The sequence below is a fragment of the Corythoichthys intestinalis genome, chromosome 7, assembly GCF_030265065.1.
Source record: "Corythoichthys intestinalis isolate RoL2023-P3 chromosome 7, ASM3026506v1, whole genome shotgun sequence".
Classification (NCBI taxonomy): domain Eukaryota; kingdom Metazoa; phylum Chordata; class Actinopteri; order Syngnathiformes; family Syngnathidae; genus Corythoichthys; species Corythoichthys intestinalis.
In genome coordinates, this window is record NC_080401.1 from 12,675,569 (window position 1) to 12,696,174 (window position 20,606).

General features: G+C 39.2%; 1 protein-coding gene across 7 annotated transcripts in view; it reads right to left on the reverse strand.

The window, feature by feature from the left end:
• The window catches only part of LOC130919428 (discs large homolog 1-like protein), a 249,323-nt gene that overhangs the window by 214,716 nt on the left and 14,001 nt on the right, over positions 1-20,606 (reverse strand). For 6 of the 7 annotated variants that reach the window (XM_057842131.1, XM_057842130.1, XM_057842133.1 and 3 more), the window contains exons 3-4: positions 6,865-7,687; positions 6,460-6,541 (exon numbers count right to left, since the gene is read on the reverse strand). In XM_057842131.1, the coding sequence (XP_057698114.1) occupies positions 6,460-6,541; positions 6,865-7,687 (905 nt within the window). Of the gene's footprint in view, positions 1-1,879; positions 2,177-6,459; positions 6,542-6,864; positions 7,688-20,606 lie in introns of those variants that run through there. The other variant, XM_057842138.1, reaches the window with a different exon arrangement.

Here is a 20,606-nt window from a genome sequence, read left to right on the forward strand (position 1 = left end):
TATTTAACAAAGTACCCACATCAATCAATCAATCCATCCACAAATCCACCAAAGTCCTCATCTTCTGTATCCAAATTAAACAGCTGGGCTAGGTCTCCAACAAACACGGCAGTTTCCCTCTCGTCATTATTAGAGTCACTCTCCTTGCCGTGCGTCTCCCCCTCTTCTGAAATGATGCCGGCTTTGCCAACAGCACAAACAAACAGTGCAAACAGACACCTTAGCCCAAGCATCCACAATCCATTCGCAAATTGTGGCATAACTCGCGCTGCACTGCCTCCCAGTCTTCGTAAAGCTATGTTCAAGTTAACTTTGAACCACCGGTTAACACCAATTTCTTCGTCATGCTTCCCGGAATGATGGCAAGCTCAGAGTTCATCAGATGCTATTGGGGCACGCCCTCTATCACAAGCAACCTTCTTCCTTTAAGGTTCTCATGCATCTCTCACTTATGTCTGCCTTTTCATAAATTGCTCAATCAGACAGACACATATTGGCAGCGAGCGAGACATTTGCACTGCTTAGCCAATCAAGCACTTTGGCCGCTTGCTGGCCGGCACAGCATCCGACAGTTGCAGAGCTCTTCATGAATTTAGAATTCAGAAAAAATGTTTAAGCTCTTTTGTTTCAGTGTTAAAGAAAAGTGGTTTGGATCAAAACCGAAAAAACACAATTTTCGTCACATTTTGGCAAGTTCTTTTTGGTGTCCAATGATTTGGTGCAACTCAACAATGAAGATGTAGACCTACTGGATACATTTTGAATATACTGCGTGGTCATTTTTAAATAACTATGGGTAAAACTATGAAGGTTGGTAATGTTCCTGCCTTTAAAAATTAAACAGAAATGAGCTTATTTATGAGTTGAAAAATCCAGCATCATGTTGAAGTTGGTCATGCTCTTTAAATAACGCTACAGTGTGTCCCTGGTTTACTGTAATAGTTTGGAATTACCTAGTTCTCCTAAATCAGGCAATCCTTAAGACGACTGGCATTTCCAATTACAATATAGCAGGCGTGGTCAAACTTTTTTTGCTTAGGCACCTCTTTTCAAATAACCAACTCAAAATGATCTACCTAAATTGCATACACGTATGCATGTATACATTCAGTACACTGTATATGGTACAGTATTGAATACAAGTGCACTTATGGATACTGTATGCGCACATACAGTACATGTATGAAAATGGAAAAATATGTACAAAACTATAAAATATATAGTATAATACTGTATATCACTGCATATTGAATATAAATACTATTAACCATATACTGTATTTAAAAAATATATTTTATTTTTGTTTGAACACCGAACCCTTCTGGCAGTCAGAATATTTTTGGAAGTGATCCTATATGCTCCAATAAAAGTCTTTGGGTTCTGACATTGGTTCTTCTATTAAATATTGACTTATTTAACTGTATGTCAATAAAAAGATACTGTAAATCCAATTGCAAGGAAGGAAGGACTACAAGCCTATATAGACAGACACTATATTAGCTTGTAATCTACATATTGGGCTCCTCTTCAATAGAGGATTAGGAATTGGATGTTGCTCGACTGACACACATCTTGTGCCCTGTTAATTCAGAATGAAATTGCACCTACCATATTGATCTACAGTATTGTAATATGTCAAACACAGCAGACTCTACTTAGAGAATAAAATTATATTTTTTGTAGAAGAACAAATAAAATTATGTGCATGTGCAAATACGGTATGTATGAACAGGTAATAAACCATATTTTCATTGCCTTGCCTAAAAATGCTATTTATTTGTGCGCTCTTTAGTTGTAAAATTAAAATAAGTATACAAAAATTTAGAACCCAACTAATATCATCTATCCTATCTACTCAAATTACATAAAGGTACATTACATTGACTGAGGATGAGTTATGAAGGTCCATCTTGATATGTAGTACTCGTAGTAGCCCAAAAGCTGTCAGCCCTACAAGGCACGGTCATCCCAAAATTTAGTGACTCAGTCCAGTTCTTCACAACCAGTGGAGAGTATGTTAGCAATTTCTTGATTTGAAAAAAAAAAGTAGTCCCATTACAGATGGGCTAAACAACCCTAATGCTGATTAGAAAGTTCTCTAATGGCTTCCATTGTCAGTAGATTTTTGCTTTCCAATAATGACACCAGACTGCACCACTGGTTTAGGAGGTGTGTAAAAGGGGTGGCCTTAGTGAGCACCACTCTCATTTTTTTCTCTCTCTCTCTTTTGTCTGTCCTAAAATAGCTTCAACTCACTAAAGTCAATAATCAGCCTATAGTAAGCTTCTTATAGGAGATCGGTGCTCTCTTGGAGCACGAGAGGCCAGTAACAACAACGAAATGATGACATGTAATTTACAATAGGATAAAGGAAGGGAAAATATTATTTCAATATTATACCGGTAACAGACAGAGGATTATAGATAAGAGAGCCTTTATCTTCCTGGCTCTCAATGAAGATGGAAGGTTTTTCTATTGCTCCTAATTTCTTATCTGCCCTGCTGTCCGACTTCCCTTTGAATTGTATTTTGACTGATCTACCTATCTGAGACAAGCACTCCATTTCCTCCAAAATGTAAAAATAATGGAATTGATCAGCTGATCACTCAATGAAATTGACCAAATTTTCTCGACGAGAGGAATGGGGGGAAAAAAAAAAAAAAAGGTGAGCACGCATGCTTCAGAACGTTCGCAGCTGGACATATTGTGCCTGCTGAACAAAGCTTTGTTGTATTGTAAAGTACAATCATAATTGTTACGCCCCGGTCTAGGGGAATGACTTCAGTTGGGTTGACCCTTGTTTTTAATCCATTGCCTAAATGAGACAAATGTGATTAACTCGATGCATGTAGGGCTTAAACAAGGCAGTCTACTTGTATGATTGCCAACAATGTCAGTGAATGTGTGTAAGGGGGTGCGGGAGCCATCAGTATATCTAATAGTAAGATAATGCTCAAGCTTCTGATTCAATGGATAATAAACTGGCAAGTCTAGAAAACATGAACGTATCCTGTAGAGAGGGGTCCTCCACGACCGGACCACGGCACACCTCTCTGCGGACCCAGAGCAAATAGCACTTTTAAAAATGATAATAATAAACGGAAAAAAAAGAAAACTTTTTTTAATAATATTTGTATGAATCGCCAATCTATCACTATGCGCCACTATTCTATCGCTAAATTCCGTTTCATTTTTGGTCAAATATCTTCCATGTTCCCACTTCTGTCGTCATCTCTATGACAACGACGCGCTGATTGGCTGAGCGAGCCAGCATGGATGCACTGAGTGGCTGAGAGAGCGTGCGTGGATGCACTGATTGGCTGAGAGAACCTGTATGCTGCTAGCTAGAGTAGAGGGACCGCAGAAGTGTGAAACACGAGTCGCGCCCGGTACTTTGCAATCTTGTTCGTTTACCAGTGGAAGATCAAATCTAACAAAACGTCAGGCTCAAATTTGACCAAGAGAAGAAAACTGGACAACGAAAATCGGCGTGTCAATGAAGAATACCAACTGCAAGTACCAAACCTATGTGCTTAATATGCTTAAAGACAATTGCGCTGTTAAAAGTGAAAATGTGAAACGCCATTATGTCAAAGAGCACATCTCTTTTGAAGAGAAGTTTCCTCCTCAATCAGAATTGAGAAAGCAAGAAATTAACAGGTCGAAGCAGGCGTATCAAGAGTCAAGCAAAGTGCCTTCTCAGAGTGTCGTGGATGTTGGCCAAACATATGAAGCCGTTCTCTGATGGAGAAATAATAAACGAGTGTATGACTGAAGTGATGGCAGCAATATTTGAAGGAAAAGAAAGGACGAAATGACGACAAAAAAAAAAAAAAAAATCTCACTCTCAGATTCATCAACCACAAGACGCACTGAAGTACAGTGGTACCTCTACATACGATCACTTCGACACACGATCTTTTCGACATCCGACGTAAAATTTGAGCCGCCATTTGTTTCTACATCCGACGAGTTGCTCGAAATACGACGACATGACAGCACTGCAAACGAACGCACGGTGGATTTTCTTGTGTGAGAAATCAACACAGTTTCCAAAAAAAGTTGATACAGTTGGAGAAACAAGGAAAAAAGTGATGCTTACCATTGAAATGAAGATGCAAGTTATAGAAAAATATGAGCTTGGGGTGCGCGTCCCTGAACTGGCTCAACAATAGCTCCATGGTCCTCTTCCGACCACCGTTCGCCACTATTTATAAGTTAAGGTGACAATTATTATTGTGCTAACATTGCCAAGGAAATCGCCAGCTTCGTCACGTTTTTATCATTTATTTAAGAACTTATCCAACACAAAACGCCCATTGTCTTAAGCAGTTGACTGCTCTCAAGAAAACGAAAGTATTATCTCTACCGCACCGACCTATCTCACTGAGACGTCAGCTTCGCGGTGCGTTCAGGGACAGTAAGAAGTGTCCGCCATATTAGAATCCGATTCGTTATTTACAGGAATAATTATTAATTATTCTTCTTATTATTATATTATTCTGAATTATTTATTTATAACTTATTTGTTTTTCTATGTTTAATTGCCATTTGTAACAGTGCCAGCAGTATTTATTAAGAATTTAGTGTACGTTTTTAGGCTTTGGAACGAATTAATGGAATTATAATGTATTCCTATGGGAAAATCCTGCTTGACATACAACCATTTCGACTTACAAACAAGGTCCTGGAACGAATTAAATTCGTATGTAGAGGTACCACTGTACTATGATGTCAGTAAACAGCCAAATGCCATTTCTCTCATTGAGCTGTGTTTTACAGTTAAAGTTACTGTCAATAATTATTATGTTTGCACCTTGATGACAGAGCTTGTCAATTATTTAGTGTACACATTGTACTTGCATGTTGGGTTTTTTTTTTGTTGGTATTTTTATTCTAAAGTCAAGAAAATGTTTTGTTAATTTATTTTTATTTAATCAGAATTTTCCGACATTAATAAATGGACCCATGCTTTTAAGAAAAAAAATAATAATTGTGGACCTTCAAGATTTGTATTTGAGGACCCCTGCTGTAGAGTATCATAAAGTATCCTGTGTTATTAGTCTCATAGCTAAAACAGAAATTGGAAATTACTCTGATACATAAATGTCTTCGAATATGAGTTTAGAGAATTCTCATGGATGCATTACTAAATGTGTTGATAGGTAATGTAGGTAGCGTGAATGAATATACATGTAGTCCCCAGCTCCTACACTGGCGACATAACCCGAAGTCTGAATTAACTCTAAGTACCGTACCCTTAAATACACCCTAAATCTGAAAACATCTTTCCAAAAACATGTTTTACACATCATTGTACAGTCCTTGCAAAGACATTGAAGCTCAGTCCTTGCTAGACAGCGAGCTAAGCTGTAATCTTTCCCCTCTCTCACTCGACTGCGGGATTTCTTCGTGCGACCAAATGCATTCTTCCCCGTGTGTGCGTGTGCGCTCTTACTCGCGTAGACTCTTACTCTGCTCCTCTACGCTTCATGCACCAATGGAAAAGCATGCATCACAAAACAAAAGTCAACATTACAATCAAATACACATTTCGCCAAAGGGCAGAACAGTCATCTTAATAAAATAGAGTAAAAAATAAGATACGGTGAGGTACAATAAGGTACTTTTTAAACGACTTAGAAAAAGAAAAAAAAAAAAAAACACGAATGGAGACAAAATGGCGGACGAGACTCCAGCGTCGTAAAGTTGAAATCCCGTAAGTTGGGTACGACGTACTACCTGTATAGGTATTTCTCTGTGCAGCCCGCTTTTCAAAGAAGCACAAGTGTGCTACAACACTTAAGGCTGAAGGCTAGAAGGTAGAGTGTGCATGCCATGAACTCGTTGACTTGTAACCTACAGCATTGAATGAATCAGCCCTCATACACAAAATTAAAAAATGGGCTTCGAGGATCAATAGATGATGGATCATTATCGAACTTGATTATACATAGCTACCAAATTCCAAGATGACAGGTTCACGAATAATAGAGTAGTAGGACTTCAAAGTTCAAAGGTGAACAACAACTAGAATGGCAACTTGATAGGCTGTAAAAATTAGTAGGTAAGGTAAAATACAAGCACAACACACATTGAAGCAAACAGCATTTAAGGAGAGTACAAAATGAAACCGACACTGAACCCCAGGTTGCTCCTGGTGCTACGTCACCAGTAGGTGGATGGGGATGTTGTGTGAAACACTTTGAGGGCATTGAAGGTGGAAAGGCGCCACACAAGTATAACTCAAACTCCCAACTCCAAACAATTCGTACAACACTTGAGCTAAACTTCATGGGGTTTGGATGCCTTGCTCATAGGCAGATTAAACAGTACACAGGATACAGACTTCTATTTCTCGATCAACTAAGCTCCTATTCATTTATATTGTCCGCAGTGACACCTAAGCTCATACTGTACCTCCCTATTGACAGCAAAAATAGAATAGAGACTTCTTACCTTGACCCCTGGGCTTGAAGTACCTCTGGGACTGGCTGGACCAGTGCTCAAGGGAGAGTGGTTGAATTTAATTGGCCCGGGGCTGGTTACAATATAAACACAGTCAGAAAAAAAATACACTTGTTCATGTATACATCAATATGTTAATTTATTTAACTCATATCTCATTCCTGGAGGCTATCTTAGCTGATACTGGGCAAAAGGCAGATGACACCCTTCACAGGTCAATCACACGGCAACCAATCGTACTCACATTCACACGGTCACTGAGCAGAAACCGAATCAAAACTTTCCAGACCGAAGTCAGACAAATGAGCCACTACACCATCAGAGACATTATAATTTCTACAATACTTCCCAAATAACATTTAACTGTAAATGCATTTAAATCAAATTGTTTAATACCTCTTTTGGGGTCCTTTGCTTTGTGGCTTTGAAGGACTGCTGGGAAGGTTTAGTTGGCTGGGAATTGTAGAATTTGATTTTAATGTGTTTTCACCTGAACCTTTATCCTCATTGGCTGCAGGAGTCGAAGTGACGATAGTAGCATCTGTGACAGTGTTTGTAGCTGGGCTGGTGTGAGGACCTAGGGAGAGTTTGTCTGGCGTGGAGTTAGACACTAAGCCTTGGATGGTGCCCAAGACAAGGCTTGAAACAGTCACTTGATCAGTGGAACAAGCAGGACTTATTTCAGGGTTAGTTGAAGAGCATTCTGAAGCTAAAATGGTGTTGGTGGGTTCATGAGGTTCAGTGGTACCATTTTCTGATATCGGATTCTGTGTTACTGATGGAGGGTTGGTGCAGGATGCCACACCTTTCTGCATTACTGCAGTTGTAGTTTCAGAGGGGGGTGAAGGCTTAGAAATCTCCATGACAGTAGAGGTCAAGGCCCCATCCTGGACAGGAGGAGGAGGGGCACGGTACTTGACCTTGGCTGGCTGTGCCTGAGGATTACAAGGCTGCACTGGAGGGGAAACCGGTTGTTTTGTGGGTGTTGTAGGTGGGATTGGAGGAGCAGGAGACTTGATTGACATAGATTCTGGAGATATGTATGTGGGCTTATACGTTCCTCCAGAAGATGGAGTGAGGGGAAGACTAGAAGTGTTCTCTGGCACTGCTTTAAAATCTGCTATGACGTTGTCAGAGGAGGGTGCCACTCTGTCAGCTATCAATCCAGTTGAACCTTGGCTGTCAGCAAGGAGAGTTAGCTCATAGTACTCTTGAATGTCTGCAATACAAAAAGAAATACAAAGTATTGCAACCAAGTTTAAAAGATGACTAACCAGATTTGACAATTATTTAGTATGGCCGTATGTTGCATGTTAATATTACGTGAGGAAAGAAACAGGAACACGAATTCATGGTTATTCTCTACACCAGGAATGTCAATTGTGCAACCAGAAACAGAGCGTAGGGAAAGAATATTTAACACACCACTATGGATTTTGTGTGTGTCTATGTTTGACTAAAAGTAGTGGGAATTGTGTCATTGGTCTGAAAGGTAAAATAATTAGTCTTACTACTACTACTTATTTTTAACTACTTTAACTGTTTTTCTTTTTTTATATATATAAATTAAAGATGCATGATAATATCGGTTCCCGACAGGGCCGGCCCAGCCTATACGCAGACTATGCAGCTGTTTAGGGCCCCTGACCACTAGGGGGCCCCCAATCTGGCAATTGTTTAATTTATATTCTATTTTGTTTACTACAGTTTGCTTTATTTGACTTTTGTGAGTTTTGATACTTGATTATAAGCTTTAAAAAATATATAAGTTCTTCCGTAACTTCTTTCTTTCCTCTTTTAGAAAAAGGTTTGGCGCTATCTACTGTAAGTACTGACAATCATTTGGGGTAAGAAGTTTGAAGTATGCAGTGCAAGAAAATCTGATTAATATACAAAATATGGACGTATGGGTTGGATTGCATGTATGGGTTTCACAGTACACTGTGACAAATGGTGGGCCAAAAATATGGGCCCCTTTGCATTATTTTGCTGAGGGCCCCCAAATGGCCTGGGCCGGCCCTGGTTCCCGATAGTTATCGGCCGATAATGGCAATTATGACGTCACACAGATAATCCAGTTTAAAAAAAATTCAACTGATAATGCAATCCAATAATTATATACTTGATTTAGCCTCCAAATGTGTGCAACCGAAGCAGTATTGTCCACTTCTCCACTGCCGCCTCCTCAACCCCTCCTCTCTGTGAAGCCCCTGAGAGAGGAGGGGTTGAGGAGTATGGCGTCATAGAGGAGGCGGGACTACACAACAGGGCTGAGGCGATATCATGGCGGCTCTGTCACTAGCGTAGGTTGATTTTTCCGTGTGTGAAACAAATTATGCTCTCGCCATCTGCAAAACATGCACTGCAGAAGTTCCACAAGGCAGAAAGAAAGTGTCCTCATTCGAGACCGCTAACCTGATCAGCCATTTAAAACTGCATCACAAAGATTTTTGGAACAAATACGAGGCTGGTGCTAGCGCGAATGCTAAAGCTAAACACACATTAACTAAGCTAAACCACTAGGCTGTATTGGCACCATGGAAAAAGTGCTTAGAAAATAGATTTCATTCCACTGAAATGGATCTACATGACCGCTGCATTATAATATACATACGTTGCTAACTAGTACCAAAAAAAAAGTTCTACTCACGGTTTCCAGTCATTTTTTAGTAATTAGCGTTTTTGTGTCTGTCTTTTTTTTCCCCGTGGCGCAGTGATATTGATACGGCGGAGTCGTATCGTCAGTGTGTGAAGCCATTTTAGGCCACGTGCACCAATAGGAGACGAGGATTGTTGCTATGGGTTTGGAAAACAAACAACATGGCATGTCAAGCTACGACACGAGCGAAGATGAACAAAAGATAAGAAAACCGCATTCGAAATGTAGTCAAAAGGCATGGAAACGATGCTATATGCATCTCTCATCTGTCCAAGGGCGAAAAAGGGCAGGAATTTGGCCGAAACGGCATGCAACTTGCTAAGCCTTCGTGGCTACGTCAGACAATGGCTTTCTCTCCAGGCTCCGTCGAAGGATCTTGCTGAAAATGCGTCGACTGGGATTTTTAACGACATTGACTCCAGGTAAGCCACACACACACGCCTTTTGTTGTGAATAACTATGGGAGTTGGGGGGCTTCTGGTCAGATCACATATGAAGTTAAGACTTGCAATGTGAGTTCTGGGCTGTAGCGGTCATTATTATGATGTTAGATTGTTAACTTTGAGCAAAAAGTTTAGATTGACAAATAACATAGGTTTTTCATAGTATTTAGTTTGTTTAACTGTAGTTCCAAAAACCTATTTGATAATATTATTCAGGAAAAAATGGCAGAATAGACAAGCCTAGATAATTTGGATTGGAAGATTATGTAAATATGATATGGATGAAACAGTTCACACATGGTTTATGTGTGTGTGCGTGTTTTTCAGAACTGAAACACCCTTCACTGACAGCTACAACTTCTTCTGTGGGACCGTCGTCCATTAAAAGATTAGAGTTGACCAGGATCTGCTGCGAATGGACAAGCTTGTGGAAATATGGCTTTATTGGGACCATGGAAAAAGTGCTTAGAAAATGGATTTCATTCCACTACGCTGGATCTATGCGTTCAATGGATTTTTTTCTAAGCCAATACCCTTCTAACTTAGTCACCAGCCAGAAATGTATCTTGATGTGAATACACAAAAATACAGATCTAGTGTTGCTGTTTTTGCTTGTTTTAAGTGTTATATTAATTCTGGCAACACAAAATCTTTATCAAATGTCATAAACACATCTACCAAACATTTGAAACAAGTATTGGTGCCTTAGTATACACATAGGTGAATTCATGTAAAAGAAATCAAATGAAATGCAATCAAATGCAAATGTAGCTAATTTCTTGAAGGAAACACTTCAACATTAATGATTTGCACCCAGCACAATGAAATATATATTGAATTAAGCTAAAGGCTTATGTATCATATATTAAAAATACCACAACCTACTATGCAATGAAATATATAAAATAAAAAATGCACACCATGATCATAAATGGCTGAAAATCAACCGAATTGCTACCACACCCTCCTAAATGTGAATCATGGCAAAAATGAAATAAGACAAAAAATTATAGGGTGATCAAAAAATAATGTGGCAAAATCATAAGGTGATACTTAAAAAATAAAAGACATCACAAAAGAAGTGATGGACACGTGTTGAAGATAACTTCCAAGTTTTATTTCATGTTTCACAAGTGCTCAAATGTGAGCACACCCAGCAGCACGGACAAAATCAAGCCACGATGAGAATTCCTCTCAAACGTGTGCATGTCGCAGTTATTGTCTTGATTGCGACTGTTGTTCGATATTTCACATCATCAGTACTTGCTGGACGTGTTGGTATGTTAAAGACAAAGTTCGTTATCCATCTTTATGGCACATAACGTATGTTATACACTAAGTGTATGTTCCACCACTTCCAGCAAATATTGATGACATGAAAGATCGAATAACAGACTATATCAACGCGGGAGGGAGGAATTCTCATGTCAACTTGGATGTTGTCCATGCTGCTGGTGATGGCCATATTTGAATACTATGAAAACATGAAATTGAACATCGTTACTTCCTACATCTGTCCAAGGTAGAGTTTTTTTTTTTAATGTTTTTTGTTTTTGACTTGGCATTATGATTTTGGCACAGCCTTTTTTAATCACACTGTATATACACAAAAGGTTGGAATCATTCAAGTATGGTACTGTTGGTACACAACATTTATTTAAACATGGAAGTGTCTCATACTATAAAAATACACATACAAATATTTAAAAACAAATTTAAAAAATATATATATAGAAATAAAAAATAGTAAAACTGTACATGACAACATTACTCCTCAAAATCGCTTTCATCAAAGTCATCAGCCCATCCAAGTGTCTTCTGTTTCTTTGGAAACATTCTCGCATGCTTGGCACCGATATACAGTGCCTTGCAAAAGTATTCGGCCCCCTTGAACCTTGCAACCTTTCGCCACATTTCAGGCTTCAAACATAAAGATATAAAATTTTAATTTTTATCAAGAATCAACAACAAGTGGGACACAATCGTGAAGTGGAACAAAATTTATTGGATAATTTAAACTTTTTTAACAAATAAAAAACTGAAAAGTGGGGCGTGCAATATTATTTGGCCCCCTTGCGTTAATACTTTGTAGCGCCACCTTTTGCTCCAATTACAGCTGCAAGTCGCTTGGGGTATGTTTCTATCAGTTTTGCACATCGAGAGACTGACATTCTTGCCCATTCTTCCTTGCAAAACAGCTCGAGCTCAGTGAGGTTGGATGGAGAGTGTTTGTGAACAGCAGTCTTCAGCTCTTTCCACAGATTCTCGATCGGATTCAGGTCTGGACTTTGATTTGGCCATTCTAACACCTGGATATGTTTATTTTTTAACCATTCCATTGTAGATTTGGCTTTATGTTTTGGATCATTGTCCTGTTGGAAGATAAATCTCCGTCCCAGTCTCAGGTCTTGTGCAGATACCAACAGGTTTTCTTCCAGAATGTTCCTGTATTTGGCTGCATCCATCTTCCCGTCAATTTTAACCATCTTCCCTGTCCCTGCTGAAGAAAAGCAGGCCCAAACCATGATGCTGCCACCACCATGTTTGACAGTGGGGATGGTGTGTTCAGGGTGATGAGCTGTGTTGCTTTTACGCCAAACATATCGTTTTGCATTGTGGCCAAAAAGTTCAATTTTGGTTTCATCTGACCAGAGCACCTTCTTCCACATGTTTGGTGTGTCTCCCAGGTGGCTTGTGGCAAACTTTAAACGAGACTTTTTATGGATATCTTTGAGAAATGGCTTTCTTCTTGCCACTCTTCCATAAAGGCCAGATTTGTGCAGTGTACGACTGATTGTTGTCCTATGGACAGACTCTCCCACCTCAGCTGTAGATCTCTGCAGTTCATCCAGAGTGATCATGGGCCTCTTGGCTGCATCTCTGATCAGTTTTCTCCTTGTTTGAGAAGAAAGTTTGGAAGGACGGCCGGGTCTTGGTGGATTTGCAGTGGTCTGATGCTCCTTCCATTTCAATATGATGGCTTGCACAGTGCTCCTTGAGATGTTTAAAGCTTGGGAAATCTTTTTGTATCCAAATCCGGCTTTAAACTTCTCCACAACAGTATCTCGGGCCTGCCTGGTGTGTTCCTTGGTTTTCATAATGCTCTCTGCACTTTAAACAGAACCCTGAGACTATCGCAGAGCAGGTGCATTTATATGGAGACTTGATTACACATATTTGGATTCTATTTATCATCATCGGTCATTTAGGACAACATTGGATCATTCAGAGATCCTCACTGAACTTCTGGAGTAAGTTTGCTGCACTGAAAGTAAAGGGGCCGAATAATATTGCACGCCCCACTTTTCAGTTTTTTATTTGTTAAAAAAGTTTAAATTATCCAATAAATGTTGTTCCACTTCACGATTGTGTCCCACTTGTTGTTGATTCTTGACAAAAAAATTAAATTTCATATCTTTATGTTTGAAGCCTGAAATGTGGCGAAAGGTTGCAAGATTCAAGGGGGCCGAATACTTTTGCAAGGCACTGTAAATCAGTCCAAGAAAGTTTTGCAGACATATAGGAACATCTTCCCGTGTCACAATTGGTTGCCTTCCAACTACAGTTGACTACTTGCAAAACAGTATCAGGGGCAGGATTTTTAGTCATCCATGTCACTGCCAACTGCCTATCCTCAATGTCCCACCCATTCCCAATGGGTGAAGGGGCACACATTTTACCTGTCAGACGTTCCATAATTGCTGCTTGATAGTTTGCTGTCCTGCAATGTTGGTACAGAGCATCAGTTTTTGGGGGAATAGAATGTTCTGGCAAGAGTGACGAGGCCATACAGAAAGATCTGCATTTGGCATCATTTTTGGCATATAACTGGCCAAACAGGTGGCACACGTATTTCCACAACGTGTTAAATGTTTGTAGGTCAAGTTTAAAACTGCTGCCCAGCTTTGCAAACCCAGTCAGGTACTCTTTTTTTTATGACGTGCAAAAGAATTTTTTTTTTCCCTTTGCCATGAAAGGCACAAGCAGAGTCACAACCTGTGAATGTATGGATGCCAATGAGTGCTAAACACACACTAGTGCAGGAGCTGCAGAGACCTCAGAGACGTCAGTCCTCGTTCTGTTGCCTCCTCCTGTGAAAAAATGCAATTTACACTGTAAATCTATCTGCAGACTTACAGCAATCACTGCCACGTCAGTATCAGGGCTTTTATTGACTACAGCTTGATGTTCTTGAGCCAAAAGGTTTATTTAATCATTGTCACTCATAACAGGTATGCAATAAAAAGTTCTACTGGATTCACTTTCTATACACTGTACATACATTTTATAACAAAGTGGTATTGATATCTGGGCTAAAAAATGGTATCGTTACAACACTAGTTTAAATAAGATTTTTGTGAGCATAGGTTAATAACAATTAACCTTGTAGCAAAGGCGTGCGTGTGGCTTACCTGTAGTGAATGTCGTTAAAAATCCCAGTCGACGCATTTTCAGCAATATCCTTCGACGGAGCCTGGGGAGAAAGCCATTGTCTGACGCAACCACGCGGCTCTGCACGTTTTTTCCAAATTCCTGCCCTTTTTCGCCCTTGGACAGTTGAGAGATGCATATAGCATCGTTTCGATGACTTTTGACTAAATGTCGAATGCGGCTTTCTTATCTTTTGTTCATCTTCGCTCGTGTCGTAGTTTGACACGGTCGCCGCCATGTTGTTTGTTTTCCAAACCCATAGCAACAATCCTCGTCTCCTATTGGTGCATGTGACCTAAAATGGCTTCACACACTGATGATACGACTCCGCCGTATCAATATCACTGCGCCACGGGGGAAAAAAAGACCGACACAAAAACACTAATTACTAAAAAATGACTGGAAACCGTGAGTAGAACTTTTTTTTTTGGTACTAATTAGCAACGTATGTAAATTACAATGCAGAGGTTATGTAGATCCACTTTAGTGGAACGAACCAACACAATTTTCGCTCAGCCAATACAGCCTACACGGGGCTTGTGACGATTGAGAGACGCTGCAGCCTTCCCGGAGTCAGGTTGTCTGGGAATGCAGCCCAAAGTGGGTGGTAAACTCCATCTAAGGCTAAACACCGGCACGAGACCGATAGTCAACAAATAGCAGTCTTCCGACAGAGCCCGCCGCTCTGGACGGTCCGGCAGGCCACCGCCGCCTCACCCTAGGTGGGGCGGGCCGAACCCAGTTCCCTGGCGGTGGGACCTCCGGTTTCTTGAGCGTTCCCCCACGGCGTGTAGGATGCGAGGCGTGCGCCTCCATCCGGAGCAGAACCAGGCCCCAAATACGCCTTGGCGAGCCGGCTGGGATGGGCGGATATCCGGTACGAACGTAGCTGCCGCCGCCACTCATCTCTAGTTCAACTCATCGAGCACTACGGCCAGACAGAGGCCTGGCGCGGGTGCTAATTTGGCGGCCGGACAGACTGAAGCGCACAGGCGGGAGGGGATGCCGGATGAGAGGCATTTTTTTACCGAAGTGACCCAAGAGCCCATGCCCCGGATAAAAAAATAATGCAGTTTATAAGACCACCCTTCTTCGTGAAAAAAATGCCAATCACATCAGTTTCACAATGGACATTTGGACAAGTGATGTCAAGTAAGCATGCTTATCATGACGGCAGACTGGTTAGATGATAATTTGAACATGCAGCAAAACACACAAAGAAGTCAGCCAGTCAGTAAGCATTCAGTACGTTGTAAATTCATGACATCTTAATCAGATCATTCTTCGTAAATCTAGAAAAATAATTTTCCCCATCTTGTTTTGAGTGTTAAAGACTAGTTAACAGATGAATGTGCCAGATTATTCCACTTACTTGAAGTAAATATTGCCATTTGTTCTTAATAAGCCCGTACATTAAAAAAAAAAAAAAAAAAATTTCAAATAATGTTGTGTACCATACCTATTGTTGAATAGAGAACATTTCTGATACGTTTTTTGAGGATTAAGTATAATAATTTATTGCTTAAAATAAGGCTGTTAAGCTTATTTTCAGCTAGCTATTTTTCTTCAAGAAATCTGAGTGAAATATACTTGAAGCGCTGGCAGATAATTTCACTTACAGTGATACCTCAGCTCACGAACATAATTGGTTCCCAGAAAGTGTGTGTAAGGCGAAAAGTTCGTCTTCCGAACATTTATTTCCCATAAGAAACCATTAAAATGAGAATAATCCGTTCCCAGGTCCCCATAAAACATAATTTTCTACTAAATAAGCCTTAAAACTACACAAAAATATACCTTATTTTATGTATAATAAATGTGCTATTGTGTTATAAATAAAGAAATAAACTGTACTGTATAATAAAGTCGTTTTATTTACCTTTGTGATGGTAGTTGATGGCTTGATGGAATGGAGTGGGAGGAGGAGGGAGGGAGGGAGTTACTGTTTGGAAGGAGAGTGTTACCGGCAAAGTGCGCAGTTAGCGTAGACTCCACTGCTGTGCCCACCACATGCTTTTGGTTGTTAATAAAAGCCATCCGACGCCTCTGGGTGTTTGTACGCACGCCGCCACCTTTCTGGAGAGGAAATCGGGCGAACCGAAGACAACCGACGACAACGAGCCAACGTGACTCGCCGGTCCACTTCTCACTACGGTGGGAAGCTGAAAGCACCGCCAATTACCAGTCGAGGGCGAATTGGTAACACGAGTCACCTTCCATAAGGACTGTAGGTAACTCTTTTTCGGTCCCATAATAGCAAAAGTACACTCAATATGGTCCAAAATCTCTATCAAACACAAACCACGTCCGCACTCAACGAAAGTGAGGGGACGAACTGGGACGCCGTGAGCGTGCGTCAGCTTCTCGTGGCGCTTTTCGACCGCGTGAATTGGTTCGTCCGCCGAAAACTAGTTCGTCAGCAGAGACTATATGTTCGCGAATTTAATGTTCTTGAGGCGAAAAGTTTGTGAGCTTAAGCGTTCGTGAGCCGAGGTATCACTCAGTGACGTGCGGTGAGGTTCATGGTTGGTGAGGCACTGACTCCTTTAGTGTCAGATTTCCAAATATATAAACCAAAAAGGGTAGCTTATTCAATTGGCTACTGGTTATTTCATATCTCATCAGCATTCTTCACAAAACAGGCACACACGGTACATATTATCGATACGTAAAAGTAAGAAAATAACATGCATTTGCTCTACACCCTCAATGTGTTGGCCGTCACCATTCTATAATTAGTGCAACATAAATGAGAGTAAAGAGTGGTGTACAAAACCACAGAATTCAATTCTGACCTTTAGTGAAATATTCAGTTGTTTTTAAAACTTTTAATTCTGAAACTTTAATCAATTTATTACAGATTGCTAAACAAAAAGTGTGAAAAGAAAAATAATATTTTATTTAAGGCCAAAATTTAGTTTTTAAATATTCTATTGTATTTTTCTTGGTCCAAGCTCTTTTTTTTTTTTTTTTTTTTTAAATAAGATTGAAATGAAAACTGTTTGTGGTCTTGCGCCTGTCCTTCACCACAAAAACCGGCGTTACTTTGGAAGGGCATAGGTTTTGTCTCAACATTCGTAGGGACGATATAACAGCATAACCTGCATGTAGGTACACTTTTTGCTGGGGACGGGACATTAATTAGACCAAACAGATTGGATGAAGGGGGCAAAGGGCCACATTTCTAATGTATATGAACCTAATTAATTAATTGGCAAAATGATCAATGCAAAATAAATCCTTATCTACTGATAATAACTTTTACGTGCATTGGTTTAGATGACACACTGTTCAATTCAAACCTTTGTTTTCAAAAAATACTAAAGAAACATTTTGAAAACTTCCTGAATAAATGTCTGGTTTTTATTAGCAAACATAAACATAGTGAAAATAATTCACTTAATAATGGTAGGGTCAATTCTATCCTTACAACATATGGAACTATTGAAAGATCTAAATTCTCTATATAACTGAACATTATATCATGCAAAAAAGGTAAGGTTGCTTAAAAGTTGGTGGGGACAATTTTAGCATGCTGAAAAGTTGGTAGTGTTATGTCCCTACCGTCCCTATGCAAACCTACGCCCTTTTAGTAAAAGTCCTCCTTATTTTCCTTTACTTAAAAAAAAAAAATCTCTCCGCCTCAATGGAGAGGATTGCTTCAATTAGATCGTTCTGTGTTCTATTTGACAAGCCAGAAAACACAGTGGATGTGTCCAAATGTCTAGCTACCTTTCATCTTTCTCAGCAAAACCATGTAATCGTTCTACATATATGCCACTTTTAGAAGAGCTACAAGCTCATCGTTACCACGAAATGTTAACTCCTGTTTAGCTAGGATGCAGGTTGCATTAATGAGGTCTTTCAAACTCTTTTCTTTACCTTAGCTTTTGAGGAGGCTACCGTTGAGCTTCCGCTGTTCGTCAAAGCCAAATCGATCCTTGAGCTTCCAAAAGTTTTTAAAGCAAACAGGCTTTGAATGTGAGTGGTCGAGCTCTCATGTTTGCTGAGGCTTCGTGGTAGTTTTTTAATGTCACAATATCTCGTGTTAGTCCAGACATTGGCACAAGTTGAGAAGAAAAGGCAGGGAAAGCAGCAAAGGCGATTTTTCGAAGGACAGCCACATAGCCAGTCTTTTCGGGTGTACCAGTCCGTTTGAAAAGCGCGAATTATCCTCTGTCCCGTAGTTTGAAGCAAACCTTTTAGCTCCGGACAACGCCGGCGTTGAGTTAACCGCGTCCACTTTTAACGGAAAGTCCAGTTTCACGTACGCCCCCTTGCAGTGCGGCAGAGTACTATCTGCCGCAGCCTGTGTCTTTTCACTGCGGTTTTATTTCCCATCAGCAAAACTAAATATGTCGCTAACAAACATTAAACTTTAAGGGTTAAAGACATTAGCCAGACTGAGGAAAATCAGATCAAATAAACGTATCTGGAAACATTATAATGGCGACATGCAGATGTACGGCAACCAGCACGCTCCAATTCCATGTATCAACCCAGTTTGTTAAGGATTGCGCAATCAGAGGTGAGGCTTTACTCGTTGCTGCCGCACCTCTCGTTTCATTTCTTTATTTGAACAGGAAATAGGCAAATTCAGCGATTTTGACTATAAAAAATGTTTGAAATGAGTCATAAATAAAGAGCAATGGACGAATATTAATATAAATTTGATGCTATAATTATTTTTTTGTCATGATGACAGGTGAGGCTCTGCCTCACCTGCCTCCCCTGACCGCACGTCACTGGTATCACTGTATTTGCAATAGGTTTACACTGAAAAAAAAAAAAGGAATTTAACTAGTTTTAAGGAGGTGGGTTTTTGCAGTGTAGTATATTGTTATATGTTAGGAAGGGCTTACTTTTAAAGGCATTTTTGTGCAACTTAGATATTTACTCTAAGTAATTCTTGCCAAAAGTTTACCATTACACAATGTCAGACAATCTGTCTTTATTTAGATGTTGGAATTTACTACTTGTTCACATTTGATGTTGAAAAAAAGAGCAATGAAGTCTATTTTTACACAGTAATATTTTCTCTTGTGTATACTTTAAAATTTTACATAAATCTTTTAATAGAATTATCAGCTTGACATTATCGGTTATCGGTTGGTATCGGTTGAAAAATGTATTATCTTGCATCACTAATATAAATACAGTAAATGTTCTGTTTTCTACTATAAGTAACTCTGAAATACTGTACTCATTTAGCTTCAGTAGTGTAATGCTCCAACAAAATAAATACTGTATAAACCACAATGCATACAGAAGGCACATTGAATTATAATACTAAATAGCAATTAAAAATATTTACTCTATTTTGAAAAAAAGGCTACAACTAAATGTGGGAAAACTTAAATTCCCTTTTGCACTAATTCTTTTTTTTTTCTTGGACCTTTAGACATTTTGAAAACATGTACAAAAAAGTTTTTAATGATCATTCATCATCAGTTCTGTTTTCAATATAGGTGTTACTTCTCGATTTTTGATGAGAGATTTTTTTTTTTTTTTTTAACAGTAGAATTGTAAAATGATATTCACAAATTTCTGCTCAACGGTTTAGAGGAGGGTTTTGGAGTGAAAGACAGCAATTTCTGCAAAATAATTGTTTTTGCAAACTTCAAATACACTGGTGACCTCTAGCGGCGAGTAGATGCCACACAGTTACAAGAATGAATTAGTTGATGGTCCATTTCCCTTTCCAAAACAAAAACTAACATTCTTTCTTCTATTTTCATCAAGTACATTTTTTAAGACCAATTACAATACAACTAATTATAACAAATTCCATGACCAACCTCGCAAAAAAAAAACAAAAACAAAAAATCAGTAAATTCAAGAATTTCATAAAATTTCTCACACATTTCACGCAACTGATCACAGGCATTTAATACTTATCAGATGTAATTCCATGCCTTTTACCAAGAAACTATCTTGGATTAGATTAGAGCTGTTATGAGACTTTTAAAACCCTGTGGGAACCCTGTTGATACTATTCAATTGTCCTTATTTTATCCTGTTATAGATTTCACTTCCCACTTTGTAACATAATTTTTAAAATAAAATAAAACAAACATGTATTTTAAAATTGTATAATCACACAAATTATACTCCTGCGGGACTCGACTAAATAAATTTATTAATTCAAGAATTGGATAACAGCTTGGCTTCAAAGCATATGAAGTTTTATGCTATTGTATTTATCAATAATTTTTAATTGCTATTATTTTAATACTTGATTTAGTTGATATTTCCAATATTTGGCATAACCACAGTTACAGGGTTGAGGGTAATAGGGTTCCAGCATACCAATGCTAGATTTTTCTCAAGTGAAGAAGATTGCTAATCTAGCTGTTAGTGCTGACCAGGAGAACAAACCAATGTCAATAAATAAAGAAACCTTTTTTTTTAACTGTCTTATTCTGGTCATATGCATAACAATGTCATGACAGGGTTGCATGAGGTAGAATAAGACATTTAGTCAAGGCCACGTAATGTTCTTTATGAAAAATAGAAGCCTTAAATAGAAGACTTAAATTCACCCTAAACCGTTCTTTTGGACAACTACGCATATGATGACGTCAATTCCAGCGTCTCATGTGATT